This window comes from Peromyscus maniculatus, chromosome 22 (genome assembly GCF_049852395.1).
Source record: "Peromyscus maniculatus bairdii isolate BWxNUB_F1_BW_parent chromosome 22, HU_Pman_BW_mat_3.1, whole genome shotgun sequence".
Taxonomy (NCBI): domain Eukaryota; kingdom Metazoa; phylum Chordata; class Mammalia; order Rodentia; family Cricetidae; genus Peromyscus; species Peromyscus maniculatus.
The window spans coordinates 40,688,322-40,706,976 of NC_134873.1; the positions used below are offsets into that span (position 1 = coordinate 40,688,322).

An 18,655-nucleotide genomic window follows, 5' to 3' on the forward strand; every position below is an offset into this window, starting at 1 on the left:
CCTGCTCGGTGAGGGACTTTTGAACGCCGTATCCATAGGGAGCACCAAGCCTGAGCTACCTGAGTGGCAAGGTCACTGGTGACCAGTTCTTACTTCTCAGGACTCATTGCCACCTCTAGCCAGCCCCATGCACTTCATGGCATAGACATCCCGGTGTGTGCCTGAGAAGACTGCTTTGTTTATTTCATAATAAACCACAGGAGGTGTCAGGGATGTGTGGTCTTGGTCTAGCCACTGGCCTTTAGAGGCATCTGGATTTGAAGCCACAGTTCATTAAGTAGAGCAGGAGAAACCAGCATTCCCCAAAACTGCCAGTCCTTCAGGACTATACCAGCTCAAGGGAACTCCCCTAGCAGCTGCCAATCCTGGGGTACAAGCCAATGTCTCGTTTCCTTAAGAAATGTGTCAGAACCTCTCAATTGTAGATGCTAAGAATCACGAGGGACTTTGGAGTCCATCTGAGATGCAGAAACTGAAGCCAGAGGCATTGTGGGGCTTGCCAAAGGATGCACAGTAGGTGGGTTGCAGAAACGGTACTAAAACCCTGTGATTTTCATTATAATTACGTAAAGCTTTGGGTAACAAACAAACAAAGCAATAACTTATACAATTAGGAAAATTCTCAAAAATCCACTGGTGTTTGTTGTTGTTTTATTTTTTTTTCTGGAATGAGCTGGCAAAACCACACATGGCTAGGTTTCAAATACCTCCCAATGATTGGATGGCTCCACTCATCTCCAGGAAGGCTTTTAGGGTTCTCTCAAACTAAATCTGCTCTTCTGCCAATAAACTGCTCTTTGATGGTTGCTGGAAGCTCCCTGCTGGTGAGAAGGTCTGTTCATAGGCCAGAAGCTACAGCGAGAATGGGATGAGAGAACACACGAGGCTGGGAGAGAAGAGGAGAGATCACCAGCAAGTTCCTGGAATGTTTCCCAGAACTGTGCCAAATGAGTCTTGTGATTTGGGGCAATTCATTTAACCACTTGAGGCTTGGTTTCTTTATATATATGATGGGGAGCATGTTAGCATGAATGACAATGATTTAAATATTGTATCTCCTACAAACTCACATAAGATAATGAACAAAGATAGGCTTTTTCCTCCATTTGTGTGTGTGTGTATGTGTGTGTGTGTGTGTGTGTGTGTGTGTGTGTGTGTGTGTGTGCATACGAAGGCCTGAGATTTGATGCTGGACATCTTTCTCAATTGATTTTACACCTTATTCAATGAGGCAGGGTGTCTTAAACCCAGAGCTCACAGATATGGCTAGTCTAACTAGGCAGTTTGCTCTCTGACCTCTGGGACTCAAATTCCAGGCAGGTTGTTACAGCCACCTGACATTTATGTGGGTTCTGGGATTCTAACTCAGGCCCTCAGGATTGTGAGGCAAACACTCAACCACGAAGCTGGCTCCTCACCCTGGACATTCTTTCTTAGCTACATGGGTAGATGCCCACATCCCACGCAGGCTTCTTTTATGCAGACACATTGCTTCATCCTTGGGGATGAACTGAGCTGATTTGACTTGTGAAACTCAAGGAGATGTTGTCTACAATGGGAACCCCCCCCCCCTCTGTTTTATATCAACCTGTGGATAAGAGGCACTGAGGTATCTGGGGAGATGCTACAAGTGTCCTTAGAGGCATATATTCTGCCTGACATCAGGCTTTTTAAAAAGATATGTTTAAAACTTAGCTTTGCCACCTGCCAGCCATGTATCTCAGGGAAAACGATCTAACATCTTTGCTCTTCACGCTTCTGTCTACAAAACGGGGGTTAAAGCAGAGACCGCGTGTCATGGGGTTTTCATGAGGAAGCATAAATACAATAAGCGTACACTGGATATCTAGTATGGTGAGGCACACACAGGTTGACTTTATGTCATAATGGGCATCATTTCGGCTGTGGGTACAGTGGATACATGTGTGGGCACCTAGGCAAGTGTGCACATGCATGTACACGTGCATGTGCAAGCCCAAGGTTGTTGCTGGTAATCATCCTCCATCACTCTTGCACTTGTTTATTGAGACAGGGTCACTCAATCAAACCAAGAGATTGCTGCCAGGCTAGTTTTAGGTGGATAAAGTGGTCAATAGTAGCACTGGACTCATAGTGCTGAGGGCAAGACTGTGTCAAACCTTGACTCACTCAGAGGTGTGAAGGCAAGGGGGATGAATGAGCACTCATGACTCAAGGCTTCCTCCAGAAGGCCTCAACTGAGATCATGCAACTTCATGCATGGCATTTAATCTGCATAGAGCCCCGTCTCCTAATCAGGAAATGAAGTGGCGAAATAAAGCAATTTCAATTTTCTTCTATAACTACCATGCTAAGACTACTCACCCCCTTTGGGAAGGTGGCCAAACCAAGTTCTCTAACGTGGCTCTCACCAGCTGGGCAGTAGGAAACTGGGAGTTTTTCCTTCCATGCCATGCTTAGATGATTAAGAATTGCTACTTCCTCTTCCTGGGTAATTTCCTAAAGGGACACTTGGCCCACCAGTCACCTTTGGTATTAATCTACCAGCTGCCATCAACATCTGGCCACTCACTTCATAACACTAAATACCCAACCTGGCCCCTCTCCGCCCCTCACTCACACCCACCATTCATTTGTCACAGGGGCCTGGGAACTGGAAATCATTCACTCCCTTCCCATAGTCCTGTGTCCTGGGATGCATCTGGGAGCCAATCACTCAACTCAAGACATCTGTTTTGCTCACAGTCAAGCTGCAGGGAAGATGGGCCAAGTCTCTTTTAATCAATCAATTACATAAACACAGCCTCGGAGGGGGAGGTGTGTGAGCATGAGCTCAAGGGGCCGTGGTAGACAGTAGAGAAAGCTTAATTCTCATTTCTCTCATCTGCCATCATCACAATGTTTCCATCTACACAATCTGTAGACAGAAAAAAAAAATGAGACTCTTTTCTTCATCTCAGGGGAAAAAAATAATGTCAGTAATTAAAAATTACAGGTATTCTGAAATTAACAAATCCAGCCTCATTTTATAAAGGGAAAACTGAGGCATCTATCAGGTGGCTTGGCCAAGGGGATAGGGACTTCAGTCTAGAAAAGTAAGAGGGCTGAGGCTTGAGTTCCTGTTGGTCTTCCAGGTCAGTGACATTTATGCATGCTCTTGCTCTCGGAGTGTAGATGTCAGTAAAGTGGGAGGTCCCAGACAGAATAAACAGGAGTTCAGAGGACACGAGGAAACCTTAGCAGCCTGTGCCACCAGTCAATACGACAGCTCTCTAACTGGATCCTTGTGACTGAGAGGAGAACCCAAGAGAAAAGCTCTGAGCCATGTGGCATCCATGGCAACAGGAGGAGGCTGGTGGACAAGGAGGACCTGAGAGGATGCCACACACTTCTCTCACGTACTACTGTGTATCCGGAGAGGCAGAATCTGCTGAGTGTTACAAGAAAGCCTGAGGGTTCCCAGTTGATGACAGTATTGAAACAGATGAATACCAGGCTGCCCTAGCATGTACCCTACATGTCATACACTTGCAGCCCAGCTGATGAGATGGGTTTGCCCTTATCTAACTCTTAAAGTATGCAGACTTAGTGCAGCCAGGAGACACACAAAGAAGCCAGGCAATATGTGCATAGCATCTTGAAGATTGATAAGATTTCAACAGAGAGAAAAGGAAGGTGCAGAGAACAAAGGATAGAAAAAGATTTGCACTGGACTTGGAACTAACATTGCCCGATAGTATGATTTTGTGAGTTTTGAAACCATATTACATTTGATGGTATCATAATTAAAGATAAAGCATGCTTTCAGGCTATGAGAGGGAAAACTAGACATTCACAAGTTTTAAGCACAAAGCTTTGGGCATACATTTATGAATGGCACCAAAACATAAGACACTGCTTTTGCTGGAGTTCAGAAAGCAGTAATGAAACACCTGTGCTCTGAGTACACTCTGATCTTTCCTGACAATCGTCACAAGGATACTGTCCCTAAGAATCATGACCTTTGACACTTTTTAATTTATTTTATATTTTTGAGCATTTTATGCATGAGCACTGCATCTACATCACCCCTTTCTCCCCCTCTCCTCTCACTCCTCCCAAATTTTTTGATTTTTACTGTTAGAAGTATATACATGTGTGCGTGCGTGCGTGCGTGCGTGCGTGCGTGCGTGCGTGTGTGTGTGTGTGTGTAAACATGTATATATAACCTATCGGGTCCATTTGGCTTTCCTCATATGTGCATCTGTCCAGGGCAGACGTCTTAGGATTGGGACTTATGCAGGATCTCATCTGATTCTCTCTCTCTCTCTCTCTCTGCCAAAGACATTTGGTCACTTATGGCTCTTCATCCGGGAGTTGGGAGTGGGGGTAGAGGACAGAAACAAAGAAAGTAGGGCTGTGACTGAAAGTAAGAAAACTCACAAGAATGGGAGCCGAGATCCAAGGTGACTTCCTTTTCCTTATTGCTCTGTGTTTTGTCTTTGGGCAGGTGCTGGGAGACCACCAGTGCAGTGATCATGGAAGAGGTTAAATGGGGCACATGGTACAGCAAAAGCCCGTGACTCTCAAGCTAACTGCCAGTGCAGTGACCCCCAGAATCTAGGCAATCTAGATTTTGATATTCCCTAGGTTGCTGTTGGTTGTTTTTATACTTCTTTGGCTCTTTGCAGGGCCCACCACCCAGCTCCCACATAAACCACACAGAGGCTTATTCTTACTTATAAATGCCAGGTCTTAGCTTGACTTATTTCTAGCCAGCTTTCCTTAAATTATCTCATCTGTCTTTTGCCTCTGGGCATTTAACTTTCTCTATCTCTGTATAACTTTTCTTTCTTTCTCAGTTGCTGGTTGTATAGCTGCATGACTAGCCCCTAATGTCCTTCTCCCTTTCTTGTTCCTTTCTTGTTTTTTCTCCTTCTATTTATTCTTTCTGCCTGCCAGCCCCGCCTATCCTTTCTCCTGCCTTCCTATTGGCCATTCAGCTCTTTATTAGACCAATCAGGTGTTTTAGACAGGTACTGTAACACAGCTTCACAGAGCTAAACAAATGCAACATAAAAGAATGCAACACATCTTTGCATCATTAAACAAATATTCCACAGCATAAGCAAATGTAACACATCTTAAAATAATATTCTACAGCACTAGGTGGCCACGAGGCACCTACACTAAGCCTGGCAAGAAGTTCATCTCTACAAGGAGGTCACTGTTGTACACTGAAGCAATTCTTGGGGCAACACAACTTTGCTGGGCTGACAGACACCCATGATGTCCAGATAATGAGATAGGTAAAGCAATAATTGGGGCTGATGTATGAGGAATTCCACGTGATAGCCATAACCATCCCTCTACCATAGAGAGGTCAAGTACAGGATTTGCCAAGAGGCTGCCTAGGTTTCAATCTCCACTTCACCACTGTCCTGCAGATAATACAGGCAACCCTGGGCCTAAAAGATGAAGCTATTTGATCAGACAGCTGTGGGCCCTGATACCTCACAATCCCTATGAATTTCTCACAGATGGAATTATTCTCATCATCTTTCTAAATGGTCTGGCTAAAGTCCTACACAGGAGAGGTCTCTTCTGATGTGTGGTTTTGCATCTGAGGTCGTTCCTGACAAAACATTTCATTTTAAGAGGGCTGCCTCTCACGTCTATCAGTCATTTTTCTGCATATGCTTTGGGCACTTACCTTTCTAGGTTGGTTAAAAATATTCTGTATACAATAGCTCAGGTGTCCCAAAGCTGTCAAAACAAAACTCTGCACCTCACTCACAGCTGCTGAATGTAATTCTTACCGCTGGAGAAGAGGTGGGAAAAGACTTCCCAACTCTGTTCAGATTCTGTTGCCAGTCCAGCTGCATGACTGCACATGCACAGTTCAGCAGCTAAGCAAGGGGCCTTACGACTTTTGACTTGCATCATTAGGGTGCTGTGTGATTGTATACTGCATGCAGCACAGTCACGCAATCAGTGCATGTGTGGTGTAGCTCCGTAATCCTACCTGAGCATGTGCACAGGAATCCTTAAAAAGCCAGACACAGACTCCTCCTCTCTGTTCTCTCCTCCCCATCCCCTCTCTGCTCTCTGCACATGCTTCTTCTCCAGACCTGGTTCTTTTGTCATCCCCCCCCTCCTAATAAAGCTCTGATACTGGGTTTTGTCGTGATGCATGCCTCATGACCTTTCCCGACAGTAACCAGCACTGCTTATCATTTTTAAAACAACCCTCTCCACTGTCCATTTCCTCCTAGATGTCTGGAGGTTATTTCAAATGTCACTTGTCCAACATGGATCTTGCCACCTGCACCCTCTCTCTTGATGCCTTGGTTACCCCCTCTTCTTGCTAAATGTTTCTCCTCTTCTCTTTTGAGTTAATGGTATCTCCATCCACTCAGTCACTCGAGTGGATGCTCCAGAAAGAGGCTCTTTGTCATGACCAGCATCTCCCTGGATGTCCCTCTGTCTTGGTTACATTCTATTGTTGTGAAGAGATACCATGGCAAAGGCAGCTTTTATAAAGGAAAGTATTCAATTGAGGCTTGCTTATAGTTTCAGAGGGTTAGTTCATTATCATCATGGTGGGGACCATGGTGGCATGCAGGCAGGTGCTGGAACAGTAGCTGTATCATGACCCCATCCCATGCAGAGAGACACTGGCCCTGGCATGGACTTTTGAAATTCAAAGCCCACCCTCAGTGACACACTTCCCAAGAAGGCCACACCTCTTAATCTTTCTAATCCTATCAAATAGTGCCACTCCCTGGTGAGTGACTACATATTCAAACAAGAGTCTATGGGGACCATTCTTATTTAAACCACCACGCCCTCTGAAGCTGTGCTTTCACAGGGCTCAGGTCTAAACCCTGAGCACATTCAGAAGCAACTATTTCTCTGGCCTTGTCCCTGCTGCCCCCTCCCAGTTCATCTTCACTCTGCATCACAAAGCTGAACCTGGTCTTGCATATGTCTGTGTTCTCCTTACCCAGAATGCCCTCATCACTGCTCTCTTCAATGTTCCTAGAGTCCAAGGCCTTGAGTTTAGTTGTGCCCATCTCTACGATGTCTACCTCTCTGAGTCCTCTAAGGAACTGGATCCCCTGCCTTTGTGTCCCAGGGTGGTGTGAACATGCCCCCCACAGCTGCACTGATCATAGAACAGACAGGGCTACCACTTTCTCCAGAGTCCCTTGAAGGAAGAGAAAGGATCTCATTCAACTCATTCAATCAGTGACGTTGAGAACACAACCCGGTACACAGTGGGTGCTCAATAATGAATGCTCATATTCATTCCCTGTGTTACTGAAAGCATGGTAAGAGGGGCGGGGGTGGGGGGTGGTCTAGGCATGTGAAGATGCAACAATAATCAAGAGAAAGGTCACAATCAGAATGAGTATTAGGGGGCTAACATGTCCAGGGGTGACAGCTGTTTCATGCTAGCAGGATAAGGAATATGTGACAATAAGAAATCAGTTAGTCATGGAGATTCACCCCCCTCTTCCTCCCTTTCTCCCATCTCTTTTCTTCTCTGTCTGTGACAAGTATTTTCAGTGGGTTTCTCAGGACCTGCTTTTCTCATATGTATGCTAGTTGGTCAATCATTCTCTTCTCTTTGATTCAGACATTTTTTCCTCTTTGCTTCTCCTTTGCTCAATGCGCCTTTACATAAAATGTTCATTCATATTTATTCACTGGCTTTATGCATCCTCATTTTTAAAGGCATATGACTAACAGGAGCACTTTAAACATACTTCTTCTAAGCCAGCTGCTTCCTATTGAATTTTTGTGGGTTGATTCCGTTGGCTCCCAGCAGGTCATGGCCTTGAGGTGACAGATGGTCCATGTTCTTGGGTCTTGTATGACTGCTGGCATTATTGTTCCCTCTGGGACTCGGAGATTTTGGTGAATGCATCCAGAGGCGTTTTCCTTGCCATCTTGCAGATAAGAATACAGATGTATGAGCTAGGAAATAACTTGATTTCTCAGCTCAGTGGAATGGGGCTGAGAAAGGAACACAAAAAGATCTCCCGGACAGGGCAGAAGAGAAGCTAAGGAAGCTTTCAGCCATGACAACGGTTCACGGGGGAGGCTGGGGGCTGCCTTTCAGTGATGCCAGGCTCCTGGAAGGCTGGAATGGCTGATTGTGGGCAGTCACATTAAATATGTAATTCCAGAAATATGATCAAACTGTCTTCCTGCTAGAGCTCTGAAGTAATTCCCACAGGGAGCTGGGGAATTTTTGTTTTCCACTTTTGATTCTGTGTTAGGTTAATTTTTTTTTTTTTGAGAGACAGATTTAATTGACCCAGTCTTTTCAATCAAAGAAATTGATACATTAACAGGTCGGGTGGTGGTGGTGGTGGCAGGGAAAGTAATTAAAAAGTCTAATTTTTCTTTCCAAATGCACCAGTCCCTAAATTAGATCGGTCCCACTGGTCCCGAGAGAAGACAAAGTTTCAATAGAACTTTTATTCAAAGCCCAACAATGTCTTCTGTAGGCTCAGATGTCAGGAGTAATATATCATTTTGTGAGAGCCAAAGTTGCGGACTTGGGGGTGATGGAGAATGGATGTTGGTTTTGAACTTCATGCTTAGGGATGTCATAACAAAGCCCAACAAACAGGACTCCTTAAAATAAGAAAATGTTATTCTCCCATGGTTCTGGGGTAAGAGACTTGAAATCAAGCATTTGCCAAGGCCATGTTGCCTCTGAACTCTGGAGGAGACTCCAATCCACACCTCTCTTTCAGCTTGTATTACTGCCAGCATCCTTGGTGTTCCTTAGCATACAAAGCATGGCCCCAGACTCTGAATTCTTAACTACAAGATGTTTGGTGCATATCTGTGCCTATGGTTTCTCTTCTTGTAAGCCCAGAAGTCATTTCACATCTGGGCCCCATGAATCCCCGTGTCATCATTTTAATTCGATTATAGCTGCAAAGATACTGTGCTAAATAAAGTCTCATTCACAGGTGCTAGGGTCTTTGGACTTAAACATATCTTTTGGCGTAACATAATGCAACCCATAATAAGGATCATAGTCTGAAATGGAAAAGTACATAAAAATGTTTACTGTGCCAAGTGGCCCAACTCACATGCTTCTTGGGAGGTGAAATGACCAGCCTGCCAGGAATGGTCTTGATTCAAGGACATCGGATGCTTGTTCTACAGATAGCCAAGGTTGTGATCCTTCAACTCCAATGCTAGGCCATGCAGGAAGAGTGAATGTTCTCTATGGTTCATCTCTGAAATAACTTTGTGATGTGACAGAACTCTCAGCATGGGGTGAATCTGAGGTTTTTGTTCACCCATTCAGTAGCTTAAAAGTCCTAATAAATAAACTCCTTCCACCTTCCATTGACATATCTGTAAACACGGAATATGGAATAATTCCCCCTCAGTACAATTTCATAACTACAATTTCATAATGCCACTTAAATGAAAAAAAAATGCATGGCAGAGGGTTTTGTAAAGTACCACAGTTTTGAAAAGAAAACACATGAAAATACTCTTTGCCTTGGTCACTTGGGGAAGAACCTCCAGTTATTCTGTTTAAAATATTGATCCAAGGCTTAGGGGTCTAGTTCAGGCAGTAGGGTGCTTGTCCTGCAAGTGTGAGAACCTGAGCAAAATGCCAGCATGATGGCTCGTACCTATAATCCCAGGGCTGGGGCGGTGGGGACAGGGGCTCCTGGGACCCAGTGGCCAACCAGTCTAGTCACTGGTGAGCTCCAGCCCAATGAGAGAGCCTATTTCAAAAGAGGTAGACAGAGTTCCTAAGTATGAGACCCAGGGTTGGCCTCTGACATTCGCACATGTATGCTTGCACACACACAAACACACAGTGGTGCACACAAGCATGCATATAACAATGATAATACAATAGAACACTGATCTGATTCCCCATCTCCAGAGTGGGCAAACATGAGATTTGAAGTTAGGAAGGACACCATCTATCTTTGTGCCTCTAGAACCCAGGGGGATCAAACTCTCTTTTGCAACTCCGGCAGCTGTATTCCCGAAGCATCCAGTGGGACCTTTGTATCTGCTGCGTGCCTACTCAGAGCCTAATCCTTCAGCCAAGCCCATAACTACGTCCACAGGCATAAGAGCCAATGATAAAAGGAAATACAGGGAGGAAAATCTGTCTTCATATGTCCTCTCTGTTTCAAAGCCTTGGGAGAGGAATGTGCGGCTCCCAGCTCCCCATGATGAAATTAGCTGGCTATCGTCATTCAAGACAGAAGCCAGAGAGAGCTGGAATCTGATACTGAATGCCACTGAAGAGAATATATTTTATACAACATAAAAGGCCCCGACGTAAATTAGAAGAAATATTGGGAGCCTTCAAAAAGGTAGGTCAAACTTTTTCCTCAAGCAGATAATTACAGGCTGGGGGTGAGTAAATCTTATTAGCCTCTTTCTACCTCGTCTCTTCTCATAAAACACTAGCAAGAAGAAAGCCACTCTCCATTCAGGGTGGACAGCTTGCTTGAGAGAGGACTGGCCTGTCTCTGTCAATCATGTCACCCATGGCTAGGTTGTGGATACTGCTCTCTCTGCCCCCACCTGTCCACCAGGATGTAGCTTAAGTCAAATGTGAAGTTCCACCCTACACTGGCCAAGACTCCATGACATCTCCCAGTCTGAAGAACTATCCCTTTAGGCGGCAATTTTCCAGTCAAATTTCTCTGCCCATGTTTGAGGACTTAAAATTAATGAAGTTGTTAACATTTCTTAAAATGTCTTTCCTGGCAGATGAAAGGTATGGATTTATCACCCATGAGCCTTCTGGCCTTTTTGATTCATAGACATGTAGGCTGAGCCCCCCCAAAACACCCTGAGGAGATAGAAGTCCAGCCCTCATTCTGCCACTAGCTTTCCCTGTGACAGGTCTCAGGGTGAATCCTCAATGTGGCTCACTGGCAATGGGATTAGCTGCCTACAGAATTATTTATCTGGCCTATGAACTCTGATTTTTGAGTTTGTCTAAGCTCCAGCATCTGTCTAGCCACACCAACGTGGAGATGGAAGTGCACGGGATGATGTTGATCCCGCAGTCTCCATGAGTCCCACAGAATGAAATATGGCAAAAAGATAGAAAGGATCGGGAAGCATTACTATAGTTCACCAGGGCACTGCCAATCCTTCTGTCATGAGCCAATGATGGTGCTGACTTTGATACCTTGGTCCAGCGTTTGGACACTAACTGACCAATGGTTGGAGTCTGCTCAACAAGGAAGGGAAATCATGAGGTTCTGGACCATGAGGATGTTTTGACAGGGATCTTAGGAAACATCTTGATCTATTTTTTGTTCCAGTTATCCCAGCCTTCCAATGTACTAATAAGGAAGGAGGGGCTCATAGAGGGGGCATGGGTTTACCAAGTACAATTGGTAGGTAATTGGGTCCTCGTAAACTCCCATGGCTTTCCCCCTTGGACCTGCAACCTCCCTCAGTGGCCTCCACAGGGAACCAATAGTTGCTGTCTATGATACTCGGGAGCTGACTTTTAGACATTCTAAACTTTATAAAAAAAGTTGTCCTACAGAGACAGTGAATGACACTGAGAACTCCAAGTGTTACCTGAAGACCAGTTCTAGTAAATATCTGGTGACGAAACATCAACCACACAAAAGACCAGCTTTCAATTATTTATAGATACTTCTTATCGTAAGATGGCATTCGTGTGTCTGGTTTAAGTAAAATCAAGAAGCAACTCTTCTGCAGAACCTCCTAAAGAACCACTGAGCCTTCCCTCCCTCTTGGGATACTAAGGAATGGCAAGCACCATCTCAGCTCAAAGGAGAATCCTAAACTGCCCAAGGGGTTTTTATGCATTCCTTTCCTTCAACTTGAAATGAAAGGGTGCCATTAATACAAGCCAAGAGTAACTGTGTAACAGATGAGGGATGGCAGGCTTCCGAAGGGAGCTTTTCTACAGTGAGTGGAACATCTCTGTTAGGTGTACTTTAAATAGGTTAGGCCCAAGGGCAGAGACTAAGGAGCAGGGATAGGTAAATATGCCCAGAAGGGCATCTAGAACTCAGCGCTGCACTGGGTTCATGAATACTTAATTGAATTAGGTTTGATGAGAGAATTCTATATCGGGAAGCCTTCTTCATTCATTCATCATACATAAGCCTTTAGCAGTACCTTCCAGGGCAGGAATAAAACGGGGGAGTAAACACGGCATGTTACCTGTCCTTGAGGAGCTTACACCAAAAGAGCTGAAGAAATGAAGGTGCTCCCCAGAAAAGTCCCAACTCTCCTCGAGCCCTGATGTTCCAACGGCAGAGCCCCTTGCCACTGTGAATTTTTAGGCTGAGCACTGAGAACGAGTCAACACAACTTCCTGGGGGTTCACAGGAAAGCAGGGTCACAGGTGGAGTTGGTGGCCTCTTGCGGGGGGGGGGAAAAAGACTACGGGCAAAGAATACCAGCTTTGTGGCGAGCGGGCCACTCTATGGGATACCGCTAAGATGAGTTTCTCGGCCAACACTGGATTGGACCAGTTCTCTTGATCTCTGAGGCTGTTGTGCCATCAGGTGAACAGAGATGATGTCAGATAACTTGTCTGAGAACAGAAGTTAGCCGAATACAATGGAGTCACTGAAGAGGCCCTGGAAGACCTGTGCCCTTCCTAATAACAATCCCTTCTTAGGAGATTGTGGTGTACAGAGATGCTAAAGGTAAGAACACTAAATGCAGAAAGCTACAACCAAATACAAATAAATGTCACATCGAAGGAACGGTAAAGGGATACCAGGATTCCATGTACCAGGAAGGCTTGGAGGATGGACTATGTGGGCCAGAAAGCCACTGGCTTCCTCCAGGACTCACAGTGCAACATAAACATCTTAGCTGGAATGGTATGGTGGTATTCTTGAGCACTCTTTTAGGACAGAGGGTACAGTGATATGTGTTTTGCTATAGGGGATTAAGGGACTCCTGGATCACTGGTGATCACAAGTGGAATCTCAGAGCTTCCTTAATTACAAGACAGTGATGGTGCATCACAGATAACTGTCAAAAATACACTTACCGTATCGGCTGCGGTGGGACAGGAAAGGGAAGGAGTCTTTCATTGTCCAGGTCAGATTCCATACAAAGTTATCAGGAGGAGAAGGCATTCCCGAGGGTGACTTCAGGGAACTGTGACCTGGGCACAAAGACAAAGGAGAGAATACTGACCCTTGTGCTTAGGATGGGTCTCATAGCTGTCATTCCACATCAGTCCAAAAGAAAGTCCACAATAGGTTCTCATGGTACTTAGTAGAAAGATCAGCAAAAGACGACTGAGGCACAAATAGACAGAGTTGACCTCAGGACAGTGAGGTACATTTTCTATCAAGGGGAGCCATATCTGAGAAGTCTGAACACTGTGAGCAAGTCCAAGCCAAGGCTCTCTGCAAGATGAACTGGAAGCCAGGCAGCTTAATGGCTCCGTCTAATAGCTCTATCCAAAGTCTATTCTGCTGGTAAGAATTTGTGCAACTTTATAGAGAACTCCGATTCATCTCATTCAAATAATGCCTCCATCCCCACACTCAGGCTTGTAACTTCATCCGATGTTGTTTGCTTGGGTTATTGCCTTATCAATGAGAGGGTTGAAATTGCACTCAGAGTTACGAGTACTTGACAATTATGTTATTTTCAGGGAGGGATAAAAAAAAAAAAAGCTGCGTTATGGGTTTCCCACATCCAAGAGGCCAGGGAGCCACAGAGGACGAATGTTTCGGATTTGCATGAGCGAAAAAAGGGTTGAGAGAAAAGAGCAAAGTGGCATTAGTTCTTTATTTAACAGAACCTCAAGTGGGTTTTGTGGTGAAAAGTCATTACAATCTATCTACAAAGCAAATGAGCACACTCTACATGCTCACACACCGTTCTTCCCTGAAAATCCCCGAATCCATCACTATTTGCTAATGTTTTATGGCGGGCAGAGCTTTTTCCTGTTAAAGAAGGAAGGGTCTGAAAATTAGTTGTTTGGTGGATAGATGTGCGGCGAGGCTGGGGGAGGGGAGGAGGGAAAACGGGAGCTGGGGCTTCTTTTGCAGTTTTCATGGTACGAAACCCTGCTCATCCTCTAGTCCTGTTACATGACAGTCACAGCGCAGACACTTTTCCAGCTAAAAATCATCCTCTCCATTTTTTTTTAAGGTGTAACAACTGGGGATGAAAGGGCCAAGTGAGGGAATCCAGACGAGAGTACAAGCCAGGCTCTGCCCTGGGGTACCCGACCTGCCACTCCAGCCAGCTGTAACGGTCAGGCCTGCGGAGTCAGTCACAGGAGGGGTAGCCAAAGCCCTCCCCCAGCTTCTGCCTTGCAGCCTCTTAGACACCTTTTGAAGCAGCAGCAATTGAGGACTGCAGACTGTCTCCAAACCAAGGCAACAGGAGCAAATGGCAGGTTGGGAAGATTGCTCCATCCATAGAGTGCTGACCATGTGCGATGGTTTCAATGCAGAGTCCCCCTCCTCTCCCTTCCTGTCCAAACTGACCCCATGTCACACATTTTGAAAATCTCCAGCCTGGGTGCCCATCACTGCCCTCTGTTGCTACATCCTCCGATCTTCCTCTAGGCACTTGGGTAAAGCTGACAACAGGGACAGACACTCTCCAACTCTTAACTGGTACCCTCTAAGAAAAAAAAAACAATCTCTCACAGAGCTGAAATAGAAGCACGAACTTTTGGGTGCCCAGAAAAGAGATCTTTGCTTTCCTCTTGCATCTGGTCTATAGGAATTAGAAGTGAATTTGGAGTGACCTCTTCCTGCAGCATGTCTACAGAATGGCTCAGAGGAAGAACATGGTAGGGCCACAGGAGTTATGCAAGTGAGCTCTAGGGAGAAGCTATCTCATCCATGCTGCTTTAGAGAGAGACTGTAAGACTCAGTCAAGAGAACTCAAGGCTGCATGGGTTCTCTTAGGTAGGGCTAGATGGTTTACAAATCAATAATATGGCTGTAAGTGAGAGCATACTCTGTAATGCCAGCACTTGGGACACTGAGGTGGGAAGATTACAAACCTGGAGCCAGGATAGGCGGCACACACACACACACACACACACACACACACACACACACACACACACACAAAAAAAAAATAGAATTAAAGGTAGCAATATAAATTAAGCAGATGTAGCTTTGGTACTACACTGAATATTTTAAGTATACGATTTCATTTACTTCTTACAATAACCCATGGTTTGGTATTATTGCTCTCCTCAGTCTGAAGCTGAGGAAACCGATGCTTCATGAGATGAGATACCTTTACTAAAGACAGAGACAGTAGGCGGGACATCAAAGAGTCAGCTGACCAGGTTGGCCTGATGCTAATGCCCAAACTTGTACCACCACTCCACAGGGGTCCCTGACAAATCTTTGCAAAGTGGACACTGGCTCTCTACCATGCCTGCCAGGGCCCCTTAAGTAATGTTCAAAGTCAGAGGTTACTACCAAGCATGGCCACAGTGTGAAGGGCCCAGGAAGACAATGAGAACCAAGCCCCTGCAGTGATTGAGTGTGAACAGAGTGGGCAACTCTACACTGAGTCATCAGCCTAGCTCAAATGTGAAGCCTTCTTGAAGGAACACCAAGACCAGACAAGCCTCAGCAATGTTTGCTGATGATGTCATCTTTCATACCCTTTCTGTTTGGGAATGGTATTTACTTTTTCCTGGATGAGAAGGATCCAGAGGATGGGGTAGACTTCAGGAAGCACTTATGACTCTTTGAGTGGGCACAGAATGGCAGATGACTTTCTACCTGGAAGAGGTCCAGGTAATATATTCAGGTTTTAAAAAAAAATGTATCTGAGAGCATTCAAAAGGAAAGTCTCTGGGGGCTGAGTCATGACCCACCAAGGAGACATGGAGATTGCTGTAGCTTGTCTCTATGATAGCACATTACTCATTGTTAGAGTCCACCAAGAATGCCAACAAATTGTTTGGCATCCTCAGAGTTGGGTATTGGAGAGAAAGCTGGATGTTTTATACTGCCTTTATAGGAACTCCCAGAACTGTGCGCTCACAAGTGCCTCTAGAAGTTCCCTAGCGGAGGTGAGCACAGTGATCAGCCAGGTGAAGCTGGGGGAATAGCTAATGAGAGAGCAGACAGATGGACGTTCCCCACCCACCCTGTGCCGGAGAATGTGAATACCAAGGAGAACAGAGCCTACACAAATGAAGTTGCTTTCGAAAACTGGAGGCACTGGGACAGGAGCAAATGCTAATCATAGTTCATAGAATATGGATCACTTTAGAATACATAGATTAAAGAACCCTCATTGAACAGGGTAAAGGGGCTGCAAGCTTCCTTCAGAGTTCCTTCCCCTTCCCATCTATGAGACTCAAGGTGGGACGTGAGCTCAGCATAAAGAAAAACTATGCCATGAGAAGCAAGCCATTGAATTAAGAGAAGGGAGGGGATGTTAATCCCAAAAATGTAAAGAGAAAGACCACCGACCCAAATCATCATGGCCAGATTAATTAAAGCAAAACACTGACTACAGCAAGCTTTTTAAAATATGGGTACCCAGGCTGCCTTCCCCTAAGGCAGGATTCAAGAGGTCAGCACTGGACATGGGCAAGATATGGGTTTTTATCGCTCAGAAGCAGGGGGTTTTCAAATGGGGGATTTGGCAAGCAACTTGCCGGGATGTTACAGAAGTAGCATAAGAAGGTAGTCATAACCTTTGGGAACAAAGGCAGGGTTGCAAGCTGGTTACAATAACTTCTGAAACAAAGGCAAGGTTGCTGTTTCCCGGAACAGGCAGCCCAGAACAATTGGCAGTTAAGGTTACAGGTGGGACACAGCGAAATCCCGAGAAACAGAAGTGTAATCAGAAACAGGAATGACTCTATTTGGTCTAGCTGGGAAGATGGGAATATAGCTACTGGCTAAAACAAGGAGAGTCTTGGACTCCAGGGGAGGAAGAGTGAAAAGGGAAAGAGGGAGGAGGGTGGACAGGAGACGAGCCTTCAGATGCCCCAGTGAGCCCCGGATGGCCTAAGGAGACAAATGGAAAGAAACACACCTGGACTGAGGGATTATTGATCGGATACTGTAAGAGTTTTTCCCTCCTCGAATGATTTCCTGAACCCTCGTTAGGCTCTGCAGGGAACTGAGACAGAGTCAAGACCCCAAGCTCTCAACACTGCTCTCTTTTTCCTTTGCTCCACCCCCATGCTGTCCTCAGCTGAGACCCAGGGTCCATCCCTTTATATTTTTCCTGTGCCCGCTAGCTTAACGAGTCTGTCTCTTGCTCCTTCACCAATGTTTTGAAGCAGCTGCATGAGGTACTGAGGAGGGGAGAGGAATACACAATGAAGCTGATAAATCTCACTTTAAATGCACCACCAGGAATGCCCAGGCCTGCTCAGAAACTCCACTATAGTCCCTGGCCAACCCACATCATTCTAGCATAGCTATTTCCAACTTCGGCTTTTCAGAGGCCCCTCTCCTCTCATCAGCCCTGTTTTGTAGCTCACTGAGGAAGCAGAAGCATATGTACTCATGAGCAGGAATCAGAACCTGGGTGGATGGCCATCACTCCTGTTCAAAGGATCCACTGTTGATCCTCTTCAGCAGTATCAGCCCCTTCTGGGAGGTGCTAACCTCATCCTCGAGAAGTCTTCGGCTGCACTGGATGCCCCTGGCTCCTGCATCAGTGGTTGATCCCCCATTACAGAGTACCAAGCTGATCTTGACCACAGAAAGCATGAACCATCTTTAGGAAACAAAACAATTCCCTTGACCTCCACACTCTTCCCCAGCCACCGACATCACAACTCTTCAGCTAAAAATCTCTTCAGAAGTTTGTCTCTACATGCTTCCTTCCACCTTCCCTAAAATATGGTTAAAAGCAAGATGGTGTTGCTTCTTCCAGTCAAGGTCACTGCCAACCCCAATCTCGATCTTGCAGACCCTCTGTGCAATGTTTGACCCAAGCGACACCTCCCTACTTCTTAGACTTCTCACATCACAGTTAGCCACGTAGTCCTTGGATACTTCCTCCACTGGTGGTGGTAGGTACCACTCATTCTTCTTTGCCCGATGTTCCAGATTGAACAGGAAGAAGTCTCCGTGTCCTGCCAGCCCTTGCCAGGGAAATTCTGTAGCTAAACATTGTACTGTGCCAACTAACAATGATCAACACCAAAAAGTTCAAGGTATCCAGGACCTAACCGAGGAGTCTTCGCTGACCAATAAAGAGACCGATTTTAAAGAAACTTACAGCAATCTAGATCTACACATTCCTTCACAGGTACATTAGCGCCTTCAAACACTCAGATTTTTTTTTTCTCCTTGGAGAACCACTCAGTGAATTTCTCCTTGCCTGATGTGTAAATAAGCTCAACCTTAAAGGAAAAAAAATCTGTAGGATATTTGCGTTACCTTTTGAGATTTATATCTCCACTCACTCATCTAAAAGTAGAATAGATCCACTCATCCACGTCAGATCTCAATTTTTGTACCTGATAAGCCTTTCAGACATCATATGGGCTAACCCAGACTGTTTATACCTTTTACCTAAACCTGATTGCAGAGGTTAATACAAATGCTCGCTCAGCTGCTTAGGACAAAAGCTGAGAGCAGTCTTGCACCTCCTGTCAATCCATCCACAAGTCGTGATGACGCTACTGGAACTGTATGCTTTCTCGTCTTCCTCC

General features: G+C 45.4%; 1 protein-coding gene across 1 annotated transcript in view; it reads right to left on the reverse strand.

Moving 5' to 3' along the window:
* Positions 1-18,655, reverse strand: part of Alk (ALK receptor tyrosine kinase) — a 716,172-nt gene that overhangs the window by 493,727 nt on the left and 203,790 nt on the right. Inside the window, exon 2 of the mRNA XM_006990698.4 lies at positions 13,025-13,141. Within this exon, the coding sequence (XP_006990760.1) occupies positions 13,025-13,141 (117 nt within the window). The remainder of the gene's footprint in view (positions 1-13,024; positions 13,142-18,655) is intronic.